The 18,766-nt window shown below is 46.5% G+C and overlaps 1 protein-coding gene across 2 annotated transcripts in view; it reads right to left on the reverse strand.

Moving 5' to 3' along the window:
- The window catches only part of DRD2 (dopamine receptor D2), a 369,819-nt gene that overhangs the window by 38,858 nt on the left and 312,195 nt on the right, over positions 1 to 18,766 (reverse strand). For both annotated transcript variants that reach the window (XM_075327796.1, XM_075327795.1), the window contains exon 4: positions 4,101 to 4,237. In XM_075327796.1, the coding sequence (XP_075183911.1) occupies positions 4,101 to 4,237 (137 nt within the window). The remainder of the gene's footprint in view (positions 1 to 4,100; positions 4,238 to 18,766) is intronic.

Here is an 18,766-nt window from a genome sequence, read left to right on the forward strand (position 1 = left end):
GGTCCACCAGGGTCTTCTCTGATCTATATAGGTCCACAAGGGTCTTCTCTACTGGTATCTTGATAGTATCAAGCCATCAGGTTGCTAGTCTTCCTCTTCATCCTGTTCTTTCCAATTTTTTGATAAAGATGTCCTTCTCCAGTGATTGCTCTATTCGTGTGATGTGTCCAAAGTAGGCAAGTCATAGCTCGGTGATCCTTGCTTCTAGTGATATATCTGGCTTGATTTGTTCCAAAATTGATTTGTTTGTTCTTCTTACCATCCATGGTATTGATAACATTCCTCTCCAGTACCACATTTTGGAGGTGTTGATGCTTCTTCTGTCTTGTTTCTTTATCATCCAGGTTTCGTATTCATATTTTACTACAGAAAAGACCAGACTATGTGTGAACCGAGACCAGACTATGTACGATCTGTGTTTTTCTCACCAGTGAAATGCTCCTTAACTTGAGGAATTGTCCAGTAACTTCGTTGCTGATTTGCCCATAGCTATTCTCCTATTGACTTCGGGTGCCATCACTGAATCTTGAGTGATCATTGAGCACTTCTGAATAATGCTTCTTTCTTGCCTGACATTTGACTTCAAGACTTTGTATTTTAAAGTCATTATCACCAACAATAATGATATTGTACAGTTTGTCACATTATGATAAAAAATCCACAATGAAGACCTATAGTTCTGATTTTTACTTTTTTACTAACTACAGCTCAGTAATTGAAAATGTCAACATTTCTCAACCTTTCAGCCAGGGGTGTAGCTAAGGGGAATAGGATTTCAACAGTTTTCTTATATGGTGAGTGTCAGGGCAGCACCCACAAGCCACTTTGCCTGGATTGGGGTATTTAGATGTGTAAGTAAGGTGGGCTTTACTCGTTGCGACATCGATAGCAATTGCTAGCGATGTCCAGAGCGATAGCACCCGCCCCCGTCGCACATGCGATATGTGATGATTGCTGCCATAGCGAACATTATCGCTTCACATGCACATACCTGGTCGGCGACGTCGCTGTGACCACCGAACAATCCCACCTTCAAGGGGGAGGTGCGTTCGGTGTCACCACGACGTCACAAATCGGCCGGCCGATAGAAGCGGAGGGGCGGAGATGAGCGGGACATAACATCCCACCCACCTTCTCCCTTTCGCATTGCTGTCGGGACGCAGGTAAGGAGATGTTTGTCGCTCCTGCGGGTTTACACACAGCGATGTGTGGAGCTGCAGGAACGACAAACAACATCGTACCTGCGGTCGAACCGACATTATGGAAATGAACGACGTTACACAGATCAGCGATATTGTACGCTTCTGTGCTTGTTCATCATTGCACCTAGGATTTACACGTTGCGATGTCGCTACCGGCGCCGGATCTGCGTCACTAACGACGTGCCCCCAAGACGATATATCGGTAGCGATGTCGCAACGTGTAAAGCCCCCCTAAGGGAAGAATATTGAAGCAAATAATAGCTACAGCACTGAGTACAGGATTTATACACCTCATTTGCGGAACACTGATAGATGTGAAAACATGGACATTAGAATTATCATAAATCAATATTTAGAGCTTATTTCCCTTTATCACACATTCAAAAGAAGGAATTGAAATGGTAAAGATGTTGCAGTGACATTTTTTGTAATTATTTTTTGCAACATCATTCATTTACACTTGTTTACAATTCTATTAGGGATGATCAGATACCTCAAATATTCGGATTCGGGAATATTTGCCGAATAGGTCGCCGCTATTCAACTATTTGCGAATATTCGATGCGCAATGTAAGTCTATGGGAAACCCGAATAACAACTATTCGGAACTATTCGGGCTTCCCATAGACTTACATTGCGCATCAAATATTCCCATTGCGGCGACCTATTCGTCGGATATTCGCTAAGCTGGATATTTGAGGTATTCGATCATCCCTAAATTCTATACATTTTATAACAAGGGTAACACCAGATACTAGTGATGGTAATGTACACATTGGACTCTCAAGTAATAGTTTGTTCCTATATTAGAAGAAACTAAAAGGGTTGTCCAAGACTTCCATGTTGAGACCAAGCCTTAGGATAAATAATCTGTATCAGATCAGTTGTGCCAGGACACCAATCAGCTGTTATGTAAACCATGTACAAAACACCACAGCTCCGTACGCTGGATAGTGGCTATTCACAAGTCCTTCAGCTCTTGTTCAATTTAATTCTGTTCAATTGGAGCCTAGCTACATTGCCAAGGAAGAGTGACTACACAATGTATGGAGTTGTGAAGTTATATTCAGCTGCCATCAGCGTTAATAACTCATCGGTTGGTTTGTCAGTTGTGATGGACCACCACCAATATTGATGACATATTGTTGACTTATTGCCACGGGAAAATATGGATGGTACAGGGGCTCCTAGGCTAACCCTAAGATTGGGGACCCTGTGCTGTCCCTTATCTCGACAGTAGACTTGAAGGTAGTCAGGGTCGAGCCTTCAGTGTGGTCCTGTCTTCGGTTGGGCCCTGACCTAATACCACCACACTCCCAACCCAGGGCAGGGCAGGACACGAAGAAATACACCTCCCACAAGACAAAGAAAAAAAAATAAACTGAAACTCACTCACGCCATAAATATATACAGAGGGGAGACAAAAAGACACTGGAGGGAATAAACCAAAGGGGAAGAAGTAACTCAAGTAACAAGGGAGCTATCATATAGCGCAGACAACAAATCGCTAGTCATTAAATGGAGGATCACCACAGACACCAGGATATCGCAACTGAAAGCAGAAACTATCTTTGGTGGTCTCCTTCTATACTCCCCAGCCTTAAATAGCAGGAGATCATCTGTGGATGGTAATCAGCAACCTGGCTCTCAGTAGAGATGCACACTGCTCCAAAAATGATTAACACCTGAACAGCTGGGAGCAGTGACACAACTCAGCCGATGCCCAGTCGAGCTGAGCACTTAAGAGAGACCAGGTTGCTTGTTGGACACTGCAATGTGAACAGAGTCCGGTGCCACAGAAGTAATCCGTGTGTGTGGATTCGGACAGCGCACGACACTTAAGTAAAGGTTATTGTGACAGGGTATGCGACAGAGCAGTGAGGGACGCCAGGCTGAGGAACAATCCAAAGGGCTTTATTGGAACCACAAAGATAAAGCACCAAGGAGGAATATAAATTCTTAAAATCTGCAAGGAGTCCACTACAAAACAACAGATTCGGGGGCGCCTCCTGGTATTCCGATGCCAGGGAAAATATGGCAATGGTCCTTATATGAGTTCCTTGAGTCCAACAGGGTGAACAACAAAACACAATCCCACGTGGCCGCGGATCTCCAATCTGTAACAGTCCATACACAGACACTAGAATCTAGCCTCAGCTATAGATCCTAGTCCTTCTCCAGCCGAGATCCATCTAACTGAACAAACATGGGTCTCATTGTTCTTCTCTCCTGGGATCAGCCCCTTAGGTGGGCAAAAGGGCACCCCCCGCTGAACATTTGATACATGAAAGGATTCTAGACATTGTAGCTCTATTCTGTCTACCAAGTTGTGGATTGGAGGAGTCCCATACTGAGAAGAACAAACAATCTCCCACCAGAAGCAGAATAAAGGAAGGTCAGACTATTACACCATGAGCACAGGCGGAGGAGGGACACGCTGTTACAGTTATATTGACCAGTACCAATATATTATCCAGTAATAAGGATAGGTCATCAATATGTCAACGCTTTTATTTTATACTCTAAATTCAAACAAGAAAATTTATCGATGATGTTCATGTCCTACACAAAAAAACATGGATACTCATTATCTCAAATAGATAATTCCTTTTGTGGTGGATTTTAGCCACTAACATTTATCAACTTTCCACTCAACTCAAACTGTATAGAATGAATGGAAACTGACAAGATCTAGTGAACGGTGGGGGAATCAGCATCCAACCCTGATGAAGCTAACGTTTCGCATGTATCCACCAGTCAATAGGTAATACATGGCTGTGGCTGCAAAACCGCTTTACATTCCCTAGTGATTACTTCTTTTTCTCCCTGTCTGTTCTCTAAATTATTTTTACAAAAAGGAACAATCAAAATATTAGTTTTCATGTTTTTCCTACTCACCAGTGTTATTTAGTCCAAAGAGAAGTGGACAAGAGATCGCGAAGGATAAAACCCAAACTACTGCAATCATGACGGTCACTCTGCGCTTGGAACTGTAGCGTGTGTTGTAGAGCATCGGCATTGCCACGGCTGTATACCTAAAACAAGTACACATTATAGATATACGGTCCATATGCAAGAAAAATATTTTGAAACACTTTTATGTTATACTAGCTGTACTACTCGGCTTCGCCCGGGTTAATAACTGCTGTTAACAAAATAGAATGTATTAAAAAAAATGTATTCTGCACACAAAAACCACAAAACAGATAGATATAAATGTAATTATAATGTCTGTCTCCCCCTTTGTATATATCTCTCTCTCTCTTTCTATCTCTTTGTCTGTCTGTCTTTTTCCCTGTCTGTCTCTGACTGTCTCTGTCTCTTTCTCCGTCTGTCTCAATCTCTTTCCCTGTCTATCTATCTATCTATCTATCTCTTTCCCTGTCTGTCTATCTCTGTCACTTTCCCTGTCTGTATCTTTCCCTGTCTGTCTCTTTCCCTCTCTTTCCCTGTCTGTCTCTTTCCCTCTCTTTCCCTGTCTGTCTCTTTCCCTCTTTACCTCTGTCTCTTTCCCTGTGTCTGTCTCTTTGTCTGTCTATTTACCTGTCTTTGCCTGTCTCTTACCCTGTGTCTCTTTCCCTCTCTTTCCCTGTCTGTCTGTTCACTGTGTCTGTCTCTTTGTCTGTGTCTGTCTCTTTACCTGTCTGTGTCTGTCTCTTAACCTGTCTCTCTCTTTCCCTCTTTCCCTGTCTGTCTCTTTCCCTCTCTTTCCCTGTCTGTCTCTTTCCCTCTTTACCTCTGTCTCGTTCCCTGTGTCTGTCTCTTTGTCTCTTTACCTGTCTTTGTCTGTCTCTTACCCTGTGTCTCTTTCCCTGTCTGTCTGTTTCACTGTGTCTGTCTCTTTATCTGTGTCTGTCTCTTTACCTGTCTGTGTCTGTCTCTTAACCTGTCTCTCTCTTTCCCTCTTTCCCTGTCTGTCTCTTTCCCTGTCAGTCTGTCTCTTTGTCTGTGTCTGTCTCTTTTTGTTTGTCTCTTACCCTGTCTATGTCTGTTTCTTTCCCTGGCTGCATTGTAATATGCCAACATTCCATATAAGGGCGTGGCTGTGCATTCTTCTGAAGTTCTGGCTGCACTGTGACTCCCAGCTCCATTCGCTTTAATGGAGGCAGGTTTTTTGGTGAATAACTGTAAAGCGCGGGGTTAAAATTTCCCCTCAAAACATAGCCTATGACGCTCTCGGGGTCCAAAAGTGTGAGTGTGCAAAATTTTGTGGCTGTAGCTGCGACGGTGCGGATGCCAATCCCGGACATACACACACACATACACACATTCAGCTTTATATATTAGATGTGAATTTCTATTGATAAATACCACAATTTTTGGCCAATTTCTGGCAACGTTTTGCGTTGCATTACCTGTTTTTTAAATGTACGTTTTGTACATTTCTCATTGAATAGACCAATTTATTAAGTGAGATTCACTTACAAGCAAAGCTTAATGGGATTCCAATTACATCTCCTTTAGAATAAAGAAAACTCTCATATTGTCGCGGTCGTCTCCCTGTTTTTAGAGACTAGTGCCAGCTTTAGGACAGGAGCCTCTCATCTCCATCTGAGACTCTACATTTAAATGTTATGTCGTTTCTCTTGGAGCTGAAACAGTTAAAGTCAGTTTTAATAGCAGTGCAGGTCAGCTGCAGCTGCTCTGTAGCCACACAACCTTTGTGTTTAAGAAGCAGGGTTTCCCAGCAATCTTTACTGATTACACAATACCATTTGTATTCTGGCCACCTTGGTGGAAGAAGCTGCTGTCGATTCGTCCTGAAGTTGTAACTTCTTCATTTTGGTTGTTGTTCCTCTTTTTGTCTCAAATACCCTCTGTTACGTCACCACCGGAGTCTGCTCCAGTGACTTCTGCTCCGATCGCCAGGCGACGCCGTGTTCCTGCCGTGTATGGTGCTGGTGATGGGAGAGGAGTTGATGCCAGCAGCACCGGTGGGTGCAGGCTCCGATAATCCACTGGGCTGGGTTATCTTGGGATCTGCAGTACCGCTGGCTGACTGTGGGTGGCGTGTGTCTTGCAGCTGAAGTTGCCAGCGTTCAGCTACAGCCAATGGGAAGATACCACACCCTTCTTATTCCCCCTCCTGTCACATGACCACTGCCAGAGATAGTTCTGATTTCCTGGCTCCTGGTCCACCCTATTCTGTTTTGTGATTCCTGTGTGCTGACTTCTGCGTGTTTCCTGACTACCCTTCTGCCTGCTGTTTTTGTACCTCGCTGCCCGATCCGGATTTGACCTCTGCTCCGTTTTCTGATTACGTCCTTGTCTGCCGATTCTGTCCCTGTTCTGCTATTCCTGGTTTGACCCTGCCTGACGACTACTCTCATCGGACTGCAGCCTTCCACAGGTAGTGATCTCCAGGGCCCTGTGTAATTCCAAATCCCTGTATAGGGGTTAAAGGGTTTCAGGGATCTGGGGGTCCTGCTTGGTGAGTGGCTTCCCTCTAGTCTGTCCACTACATCCCCCCTGAGTCTGTTGATCCAGGCAGGCATTACACCCTCTTGTTGTATTAGCGCAGCACTGGCCTAGTGAGCCTTATCTTTTCCACTCCCAAGCCAGGACTCCTGAAGGGTTAATAAAGTCACTAGTTACGAGTACTGAGCACCTGAGCATGGTAGTGCCCGCTCATCACTAGTTACGAGTACTGAGCACCCGAGCATGGTAGTGCCCGCTCATCAATAGTTATGAGTACTGAGCACCCGAGCATGGTAGTGCCCGCTCATCACTAGTTACGAGTACTGAGCACCTGAGCATGGTAGTGCCCGCTCATCACTAGTTACGAGTACTGAGCACCCGAGCATGGTAGTGCCCGCTCATCAATAGTTATGAGTACTGAGCACCCGAGCATGGTAGTGCCCGCTCATCACTAGTTACGAGTACTGAGCACCTGAGCATGGTAGTGCCCGCTCATCACTAGTTACGAGTACTGAGCACCCGAGCATGGTAGTGCCCGCTCATCAATAGTTATGAGTACTGAGCACCCGAGCATGGTAGTGCCCGCTCATCACTAGTTACGAGTACTGAGCACCTGAGCATGGTAGTGCCCGCTCATCAATAGTTACGAGTACTGAGCACCTGAGCATGGTAGTGCCCGCTCATCAATAGTTACGAGTACTGAGCACATGAGCATGATAGTGCCCGCTCATTCCTTGTTACGAGTACTGAGCACCCGAGCATGGTAGTGCCCGCTCATCAATAGTTACCAGTACTGAGCACCCGAGCATGGTAGTGCCCGCTCATCAATAGTTATGAGTACTGAGCACATGAGCATGATAGTGCCCGCTCATTCCTTGTTACGAGTATTGAGCACCCGAGCATGGTAGTGCCCGCTCATCAATAGTTACCAGTACTGAGCACCCGAGCATGGTAGTGCCCGCTCATCAATAGTTATGAGTACTGAGCACCCGAGCTTGATAGTGCCCGCTCATCAATAGTTACGAGTACTGAGCACATGAGCATGATAGTGCCCGCTCATCAATAGTTACGAGTACTGAGCACCTGAGCATGGTAGTGCCCGCTCATCAATAGTTACGAGTACTGAGCACATGAGCATGATAGTGCCCGCTCATTCCTTGTTACGAGTACTGAGCACCCGAGCATGGTAGTGCCCGCTCATCAATAGTTACCAGTACTGAGCACCTGAGCATGGTAGTGCCCGCTCATCAATAGTTACGAGTACTGAGCACATGAGCATGATAGTGCCCGCTCATTCCTTGTTACGAGTATTGAGCACCCGAGCATGGTAGTGCCCGCTCATCAATAGTTACCAGTACTGAGCACCCGAGCATGGTAGTGCCCGCTCATCAATAGTTATGAGTACTGAGCACCCGAGCTTGATAGTGCCCGTTCATCAATAGTTACGAATACCGAGCACCATCGAATTGTAGTGCCCGCTCATCACTAGTTACGAGTACTGAGCACCCAAGCATCATAGTGCTCGCTCATCACTAGTTACAAGGACCGAAAACCCGAGCATGGTAGTGCCCGCTCATCACTAGTTACAAGTACTGAGCACCCAAGAATGGTAGTGCCCGCTCATCACTAGTTATGAGTACTGAGCACCCGAGCATGGTAGTACCCGCTCATCAATAGTTACGAGTATCAAGCACAGGAGCATGGTATGTAGTGTATTGGACAATCCCTTTAATTTTATTTTATTTGCCTGAAAATGGTTAGTTTGTATAATGCATTCAATATGATACATAATGTAAAAATTTGCATAGGATTGCCATTTACCAACTGTATTGTGATATTACGCTGTTTTCTTATTTCCCCTTGTTGCAGAACATAGTAATAGAAATTATTCACAAAGCAATAGAAAAAGGCTTCTCTCCTATTTCGTAATATTAAGTAACCATGTTATATGAAGGCACAAACCTTCCAAGCCCAGAAGCCCATATGCTGCTGCGTAATATAAACAGAGACGTGCGTGAGATGGTGGTGGCTCGAGTCCTCGTAGAGGTTGATTTTGCTTTTTATTTCAAACATGCCCTGTACAAAAAGGTCCGTCCATTTACTGCTTTCAGATAGAACGTATTATATTTAACTTAGTTATGATAATTCATAAAGCAGCAGGCACAATCCTTTATGTGTGACATTTCCACAGTATTAGGCGTTCCACCAGGGAAATCACATCCAAGCGCCGGCGAGCAGCAAATCAATGTTCTTAAAGAGCATTAACTCATGCGGCACATACCGTCCACGGTATAAATATTTCCTACGTAATAGGACGGAATCTTTACAAATCTGGTAACAATACACAAGCGCTGGAATTAAAGATGAAGGGATGGATTAGGAAAACTCTATTTATCGGAATATTATAGCCATAACACACTTTCAAAAGTGCTTTGTCTAATTATAACTGGACCTTCTAAAATTAGCCTCTTTACCACACATTGGGCTTAATTTTTATGTCATTTTTTTATAGTATAATTTTTTTTTTTTTTTTGCAATATAAGGTACCATTGTATAGAAAAATAGGAAATACATGTTTATCTATTTATTTTTTATATTTTTCTATTTATTTATTTTATTTATTTTTTATCTATTTTTTTTTTTTCTATTGTATTCTATACCTGTTCACACCTGTTGGATGTGCGGGCCAGTCTTTTTGATATACTTGTAGTGCATTTCTGTCTGACTAAGCACTCTGCCCTTTAACCAGGCTGTGTCCATCCTCCTTTATAGCTGGATCCTAGCTTCCCAGACATGTAGGCTTTTATCCCAGGTAGAGTCATTTGAGTTAGGGACCCGGTATATTGAGATACACCTTGTCGTGGTTATTGGGCTCACATGCATTGGCCAGTATGTCAGCTTAGTATCTCTTTTTTCAAATATTCCTATAGCAGTAATGCAATACCAGAGTTCCCTTATTTACTGTTAGCATTCTAGAGTGCAGCTGTATGTATTTTTGTCGTTATAATGTGTTTTCAGCTAGCACCTGTTCACACCTGTTGGATGTGCAGGTCAGTCTTTTTGATATATTTGTAGTCAAGTAGGGGACACAACTGCAGTGGTGGAGTAGAATCACTTCTGAGGAATGGGAGTAGAGTTTTGTTTTGTTTTACTTTTTCATTTTATTATACTCTTTGGGGCCAAAAAAGCTCTAATTAACATGAAATTAAAAACTCCTTTAGGCCTCTTTTACACGTCCGTGAAAATCACGCACGTTTTTCACGGACATGTTAAAGGTGCGTATTGCCCTCGGTGTGCCGTGTGTATGGCACACGTGTATTCGCCGTGTGTTATCCGTGATAACACACGGAGAACTGGAACTTTCTGCTCACCTGTCCCTGGCGTAGCTGTCCATGGTGCTGATCTTCGGTCTCTGGTCCTGCCGACTCCCTGCCGACTCCCCGCTGCTGCTGCTTCCGGCCGCAGTGAAGTGAATATTCAATGAGCATAATGAGCGGCGGTCGGCAGCAAGTGACAGCAGCGGCAGAGACTGCAGGGCTGGAGAAGGGGAGTAAAAATTTGTTTTTTTTTTCTCGCAGACACATGGCTTTTCTCCGGTGCTTGTCACACGGAACACATCTGTGTGGTTCGATTGCATTACATGTGACACGTTTGCGTTCCATGTGACACCCGTGATGCCGGAGAGAAAATGGACATGTCAGCGTGAGAAACACACGGACACACGTAAGTACGGAACGGACACACGTTCCGTGCAAAAATACTTAGGTGTGTCCAAAACCATAGGAATACCTAGGTCTACGTGTGTATGTGTCTCCGGTTCGTGAGAAAACTGCCAAACACGTACCGGAGGCACATACATGTGAAAGAGGCCTTAAGGGGTACTTTGAACACTACGACATCGCAGCTGCGATGTCGGTGGGGTCAAATCGAAAGTGATGCACATCCAGCATCGCAGTCGACATTGGAGTATGTGAATCCTTTTTACTACGATTAACAAGTGCAAAAGCGTCGAAAACGTATCATCGGTGTAGCGTCGGTCATTTCCATAATTTTGGAAGGACCGATGTTACCATGTTGTTCCTCGTTCCTGCGGCAGCACACGTCGCTGTGTATGAAGCCGCAGGAACGAGGAACATCTCCTTACCTGCGTCCTGCCTGCAATGATGAAGGAGGGAGGTGGGCGGGATGTTTACTTCCCGCTCATCTCCGCCCCCCTGCTTCTATTGGCCGCCTGCCATGTGACATCGCTGTGACGCCGCACGACCCGCCCCCTTAGGAAGGAGGTGGGTTGCCGGCCAGAGCGACATCGCAGGGCAGGTAAGTGCATGTGAAGCTGCCGTATCGATAATGTTCGCTGCGGCACCTATCACATGATATCGCAGCTGCGACGGGGGCGGGGACTATCGCGCTCGGCATCGCTACCATTGGCTTGCGATGTTGTAGTGTGCAAAGTGCCCCTAAGTGCAGTTCAGATTGTCGAAGGCGTTCAGCCCCCAGACCACATATGTAGCAAACCACTGGAGGCACGATCTTTTTTACGGTGCCTCCGCCTGCCACTCTAGTCTAAAATATGAAACTTTAAGCACAATCGTCTTATCGTTATATATCCAAAAGCTCTTAGGTTCAGCGAAGAATCCAAAAAATAACAGAAATTGTTAATTACAAACAGGCCTGCCTTCCAATTAAGAGATAATTGCTGCCACTGGGAAGCGATATCTGTACTGATTATTATACACCGGCGCCGCATAAAACTGTTTATAACGATTGTAAAACCTTGTATCCACATATTCAATAATTCATGTGTCTGAATTAATCATAATTCACAGTAAGTTACTGACTGAGCTCCATAACCGAAGTCTTACATATGATAAGGCTTAACGATAAAAACGTCAAAAGGAAAATTATGGCGAAAAATTTTACAGCGCAGCGCACAAAAAAAAGAATAATTTGCAGAATGGAAAATAGTGAAAATACCGCTATACTGCACTGTATTACTGTTTTCTGGTGTTAAAGCTTGTGGCAAAGTAGGTATCGGCCTACGGCTCACTATTACTAGAAGGGTCACCAAGGTTGGAAAACCAAGGAATAAATTAAACTGGATATCTGGGACTTTAAAGGCCCCGTCACACTCAGCGAAGTATCTAACGATATATCGCCGGGGTCACGGATTCCGTGCCGCACATCCGGCATCGTTAGCGATATCTCTGCGTGTAACACCCCCTTAACAGTGATGGCCTTTGCTCAGGATAGGTCATCAACGTCTGATCAGTTGGGGAGCGAAACCTAACACCTCCGCAGATCAGCTGTGCCCGGTGCCTCCGCCGTCTCGATCTACTCAGTTGTGGAGCTGCACAGCACAGCTTTGTCAACTGTATAGTGGCCAAAGGGTGAGGACAGCACATCTGATCCCTATTGATTAGAAAAGTATACCGTTGATCAAGCTGTACTCCATAGTTCGCAACTGAGTAGACCTGACAATGGCATCGGGAACAGTTGAAAAGTCGGGAGTGCCAGGTGTCACACCCACATTGATTGAGCACTGAAGACCTTTCATGAGGATAGGCCATCAATTATAAAGTCCTGGACAACCCCTTTCAATCCCACCAGGATTATTTAAAGGGAACCTGTCACCGGATGTTTATAATACTCATCTAACGGTCAGTGCGGAGCAGACTGGTGGTCGGATAGGCGTCTCCGTTCTCCAGGTCTGCACCTCCTCTTTCGGCCATCTTTGTCGTCTTTCTTCTGAAGCTAGTGTGGATGATGCGTTCTACGTCATCTACACTAGCCGACATTGAGGTCCTGCGCAGGCTCACTTTGATCTGCCTTGAGAAGGGCAGATCAAAGGATTGTAGTGCGCCTATAGGTGGACAATGCATGTGAGCCCAATAACCAACGGCAAGGTAATCTCTGTAATCCGGGAACCTAACTTGAATGCCACTATCTAGGTTAAAAACATCTGTGTCTGGGCTGCTAGACTAAAAATTGGCCAATACATAAACTAAATATCTCTTTTTTCATATATTCCTATAGCAGTAATGCAGTACCAAAGTTCCCTTATACATTTCAGGCTTTTTTTTAGTGTGCAGCTGTATGTATTTTGTAGTTACCTGACAACTGTAGCTAGCCCCTCCAGAGGTTTCTAGAAATCACCTCAGAGCAGGACCTCTCCTTAGCACACTCTTCACCTCACATGATGACTAACTGCTACTGCTCAAAATTTACCTCACAACTAAGCTCATCCTCTTTCTTTTTAGGGCTCATCAGTCAAGAGTTGGTTTTCTCTCAAGTAAATAACCCCAGTAAGGGAGCGTGGGCAAATGCATGTTTTGTTGTGAGCAGCAGAGTTAACCAAATCTGGCAATATATATGTAATTGTGTGATATTATTTGTGGCGACTAGGCACAGGGCGCCACAGTACCGGGTCTTGGACCCTGGCCGATCAGACATTGATGAACTAACCTAAGAATAGACTAGCAATCTAAAAGTAGTGGACAACCCCTTTAAATAGCTGAGTGACATGCTCAGTTTTCTTGGCAGTCTCACTGACTGTTTCTATTGTTAGAAACATCTATATCTATAGAGATATGAGTTTATCTGGGATTGTGTCTGTAAAGAAAATCTCAAAGCTACTGGAGTTGAGCAGAAAAATTCCCAGAACTGGAGTCCATCAACCTTATCAGCCATTTCTGGCCACTGGACGGAAGACTCGTAAATCCCTTACCTTCTGGGATCCTTGGCTTTTGATTAGCCAAGCTGGCACAACGTCTTCACAGTGGCATGACACATCGATAGTATCACACCAGCCCAGATAATCAAAAGCCACAAGGTGAGAGATTTGCGAGCCTCTCAATCAGCGGCCAGAGAGACTACTGACGGTCAATTGACCGGAGTCCCCCAAATTGAACCTCCCAACTCTAATAACTACTATTTTTATTGTAGTTATTGAACCTAGTATACTATTATATACAAATGTGCAGAACATTTAACATCTGGTTCCACCTTATAGGAAATGGACACCTTGGGGGCACATTTATTTTTGATTGAAATACATATATTTTGGGCTAAAAAAATAATCATTTTTTTTCAGTTGTGATTCATTAAATCACTGCTTGGCTGTTATATGCCCTTTTTTCCTTGCATATTGCTGACTACTGAGTAAGTTAACCGAAAATGCAATAGTGAACTCTTAATGGGAATTTGTAACTCCTTCATTTGTCTATTTTCTGAATTTTGTACTTATTTAAGACTGCAGACTGTCATGATTCCATCTTGCACTGGAGATGCTCTGCTATGTTTTCTGGACTGCTGAGCTGACAGGTTGATTGACTGTGCAGGATTCCATTTTGGTCCTGGGAGGCGTGTGCTCAGGTGTTTCATCTTTCTGGTAATTGCCCTGTTTCTTTACTGAGCATGCTCCCCCAGAACCTTGCCAGTCGTACATTCTGGTTTGGTAGTTGTACTGTTAACCTGTGTGCATTACAAAGACCACATCAAAGTTGAACTGAAATTTGTGGCCATTATTGACCACATCAAAGTTGAATTGAAGTTTGTGGACATCATTGACCACATCAAAGTTGAACTGAACTTTGTGGCCATCATTGACCACATCAATGTTGAACTGAACTTTGTAACCATCATTGACTCCATCAAAGTTGAACTGAACTGTGTGGCCATCATTGACTCCATCAAAGTTGAACTGAACTTTGTGGCCATCACTGACCACATCAATGTTGAACTGAACTTTGTAGCCATCATTGACTCCTTCAAAGTTGAACTGAACTTTGTAGCCATCATTGACCAAATCAAAGTTGACTTGAACTTTGTGGCAACCATTGACCACATCAATGTTGAACTGAACTTTGTAGCCACCATTAACCCCATCAATGTTGAACTGAACTTTGTAGCCATCATTGACTCCATCAAAGTTGAACTGAACTTTGTGGTCATCATTGACTCCATCAAAGTTGAACTGAACTTTGTGGCCATCATTGACCACATGAATGTTGAACTGAACTTTGTGGCCATCATTGACCAAATCAAAGCTGAATTGAACTTTGTGGCCATCATTGACCACATCAAAGTTCAATTAAACTTTGTGGCCATCATTGACCAAATCAAATTTGAATTGAACTTTGTGGCCATAATTGACCACATCAAAGTTGAACTGAACTTTGTAGCCATCATTGACTCCATCAAAGTTCAACTGAACTTTGTGGTCATCATTGACTCCATCAAAGTTCAACTGAACTTTGTGGCCATCACTGACCACATCAAAGTTGAATTGGACTTTGTGGCCATCATTGACCACATGAATGTTGAACTGAACTTTGTGGCCTTCATTGACCAAATCAAAGCTGAATTGAACTTTGTGGCCATCATTGACTGTTACGAGGGGGACCCGGGGAAGCGTGCCAAGATGGGAAATGGACTGCTTCCGCCGGTCAAGGTCCACTGTGCGGTGTAAGGGACCGCCGCTATGGTGGGTGAAGAGTGAGCGGGTTGCTGCTAGCGATCGTCTGGAATGTCACAGACGATCTATGTACACCGATCTGCCCTAACCCGTGAGGGTTGTATGGCACAGATCTCACGGCTCGGTGTACCTGTTGCACGGGGAAGCACAGAGGTGCCCACGCACGTGTGCCAGTGGAAGTCACGAGAATATGGCACGAGGGTAGCACAGAGGTGCCCACGCACGTGTGCTTTCAATAACCAGGTGAGTCCAATGGAGACTTGAGGAGCTCACCTGGGACAGGAACACGGCCTGTTGATGGGGGTACTGCCGGAGCTGCAAGGCAGGAACATGGCCTGCAAACGAGGTACTGCCGGAGCAGCAAGGGCCAAGCCCACAAGAGACAGTAATGCCTGAGCAGTGGCGTGGCAGCACGCTGCCAGACATCCAAACATAGAAGGACGGTCGCGCGCCGCCATGATGGCAGGGGGAGCTTTTAAGGAGGTGCAGCTCCACCCGAGGGCGGGCGCGAAGCGGAGATGACGGACTTGACCCAATCAGGGTCCACGACGTCCCAGCCTGGCCAGTCAGGATTCACCACGTCACCAGCATTGTCATCAAGCCGTGTGACGTCAGTGAGCGAATCAGGACCCACCACGCATTGCACATGCTCACCCTCCTGCCTCTGGGAAATAGAGGCGGGATCCTCGGTCTCACAATGTGGAGAGATAACGGGAATCTCACTGCTTCCCTGAGCAGTAAACCTCTGCACATTGCGCAGCCTCGCAGACCTTCGGGGCCGCTGAGCAGGAGAGTCTGCGGCAGGCCAGGAATGGGAGACCGCTTCACTCCTTGTAACAGGAGAACCACTAGGTGTCACCCTTCTGCTGCCTCTCTGAGAAGGTATCTCCTGCACACTGCGCAGTCTGGCAGACCTTCGGCGCTGCTGAGCAGGAGTGCTCGTGGCAGGCAAGGAATGGGAGACTGCCTCAGTCCTTGCCTCAGGAGAGCCACGAGATGTAACATTACCCCCCCGTCTAGGCCCCCCCCCTGTCCGTGCTCGAAGGCCGCTATCAAACCCGGGGCGCAGATATGATCCTCCAACTCCCAGGATCTATGCTCCGGACCACGGCCGGCCCACTCCACGAGGTAGTACCTCTTGCCCTGTATGACTTTTGTCTCCACAAGTTTTGCCACCTCAGGGTTGTCGGACGGGGAGTCGGTTTGAGCCGGCAGGGACCCCGAGAATTTATTAAGTCGTACGGGTTTCAGGAGGGACACGTGAAAGGTGTTGGCTATAGCCCAGCGTGGAGGGAGCTGGAGTCGATATGCCACTGGGTTTACCTGCTGTAGTACTTTAAACGGACCCAGATACCTAGGGGCGAATTTGGCTGCCTGTACCCGTAGGTTAACATTCTTAGAGGACAGCCATACTAGGTCACCAGGGGCGAAGGATGGTGCAGGGCGGCGGCGAACATCAGCCGTTGTCACCATCCGGTCTTTAGCCCTTTTAAGAGCCTCTTGGGTGTCATCCCAGATCTCCCGGGCCTTGGTCGCCCAATCCTCCACTCTAGTATCGGGTGACGTAATGGGCATCGGAACCGGGATTCTGGGATGTTGTCCGTTATTGAGTAGGAACGGAGTCTGGCCAGAGGATTCATGGACTGAATTGTTAATGGCAAATTCGGCCCAAGGAAGGAGGTTAGCCCAGTTGTCGTGGTGCGCGGATATAAAATGGCGGAGGTAAGTTACCAAGGTCTGATTAGTCCTCTCCACTAGTCCATTGGTCTCGGGATGGTATGCGGAGGAGATGTTCAGCTCTATCTGCAGGAGCTTACAGAGCTCTCTCCAGAAGCGAGACGCGAACTGGGGACCCCGGTCGCTCACCACCTTCTCAGGCATGCCATGCAACCTAAATACATGCCGAATGAACAAGGTGGCGAGAGCACGTGACGTCGGGAGTCGTGGGAGAGGCACCAAGTGGACCATTTTGGAGAAGTGGTCCGTGATGACCCATACGACCCTGTGCCCTGCTGACTTGGGCAGATCTCCCAGGAAGTCCATCCCCACCACTTCCCAGGGACGATCCGGCACTGGCAGTGGGTGAAGAAGACCTGCCGGTCTCTGCCGGGACGGCTTATTCCGAGCACACGACATACAGGCTCCCACATATTCCTGTATGTCCTGGGGTAGTCTCGGCCACCAATAATGCCTGGTCACCAGGTCTCTGGTCCTTTTGACCCCGAAGTGACCCCCGACCTTGGAGGCATGGGCCCACGATAGCACCTCGTTCCGTAGTTCAGGGGGAACGAGGGTTTTGCCAGGTGGCACCTGGTCCAAAGAAGTGGGAGTGACCATCCTCAAGCTGTCCGGGGGTAGTATAAGACGAGGCTCCTCCTCGTCCTCCTCCAACACAACCATACAACGTGACAAGGCATCGGCCCGTACGTTCTTCTCACCGGCCAGGTGGCGGATGATAAAGCGGAACCGGGAGAAGAATAAAGACCAACGGGCCTGCCTTGGGTTCAGGCGTTGTGCTGTCTGGTCAGAAAAAACCTCAAATGGATGCTTCGCACCCTCCAGGAGATGCCGCCATTCCTGGAATGCTAGTTTCATCGCCAGTAACTCCCTATCCCCTATGGAGTAGTTCCTCTCGGCCGGAGAAAAGGTCTTGGAGAAAAAGAAACACGGATGTTTCCTTCCTCGTTCGTTTTTCTGGTACAGGACTGCACCTGCACCGACCGAAGAGGCGTCTACCTCCAGTAGGAAGGGTTTGGAGATGTCTGGACGATGAAGGATGGGAGCTCTGGAGAAGTGAGTTTTGAGAGTGTGAAATGCCTCTACCGTTTCCCGTGTCCATGCTTTGGGATTAGCGCCCTTGCGGGTAAGGGCAATGATGGGTGCTGCCACCGTCGAGAAGTTGGGAATGAACTGGCGATAATAATTGATAGACCCCAAGAATCGCTGGATCGCCTTCAGCGAGCGGGGCTCAGGCCAGTTCATCACTGTCTCCAACTTCCCCGGATCCATTGCTAACCCCTGACTGGACACTATGTACCCCAGGAACGGCAAGGATTCCTGTTCAAAAACGCACTTTTCCAGCTTAGCATACAACGAATGGGTGCGGAGCCTCTTAAGTACTCGGATGACATCCCTCCGATTGGTGGTAAGATCGGGGGAGAAGATAAGAATGTCATCCAGGTATGCAACCACGGAAAGATACAAATCCCGGAAAATGTCATTCACAAAGTCTTGAAATACGGCGGGGGCATTGCAGAGTCCGAAGGGCATTACTAGATACTCGTAGTGACCGTCCCTGGTGTTAAAGGCGGTCTTCCACTCATCGCCCTTTCGGACTCGCAATAGATTATACGCCCCGCGTAGATCCAGCTTTGTGAAGACCTTTGCCCCGCGGAATCGATCAAATAGCTCAGTAATGAGGGGCAAAGGGTATTTGTTCTTGATTGTGATTGCATTTAATCCCCTGTAATCGATACAGGGGCGCAGATCCCCTTCCTTCTTCTGCACAAAAAAGAACCCTGCACCAGCCGGTGAAATAGACTTGCGAATGAACCCCTTCGCCAGGCTGTCCTGAATATATTTGGACATAGCCTCCGTCTCTGGAGCAGAGAGTGGATACACTCTGCCCCTAGGGGGCTCGGAGCCTGGCTTCAGGTCTATTCGGCAATCATAT

This window comes from Anomaloglossus baeobatrachus, chromosome 11 (assembly GCF_048569485.1).
Source record: "Anomaloglossus baeobatrachus isolate aAnoBae1 chromosome 11, aAnoBae1.hap1, whole genome shotgun sequence".
NCBI classification, from domain to species: domain Eukaryota; kingdom Metazoa; phylum Chordata; class Amphibia; order Anura; family Aromobatidae; genus Anomaloglossus; species Anomaloglossus baeobatrachus.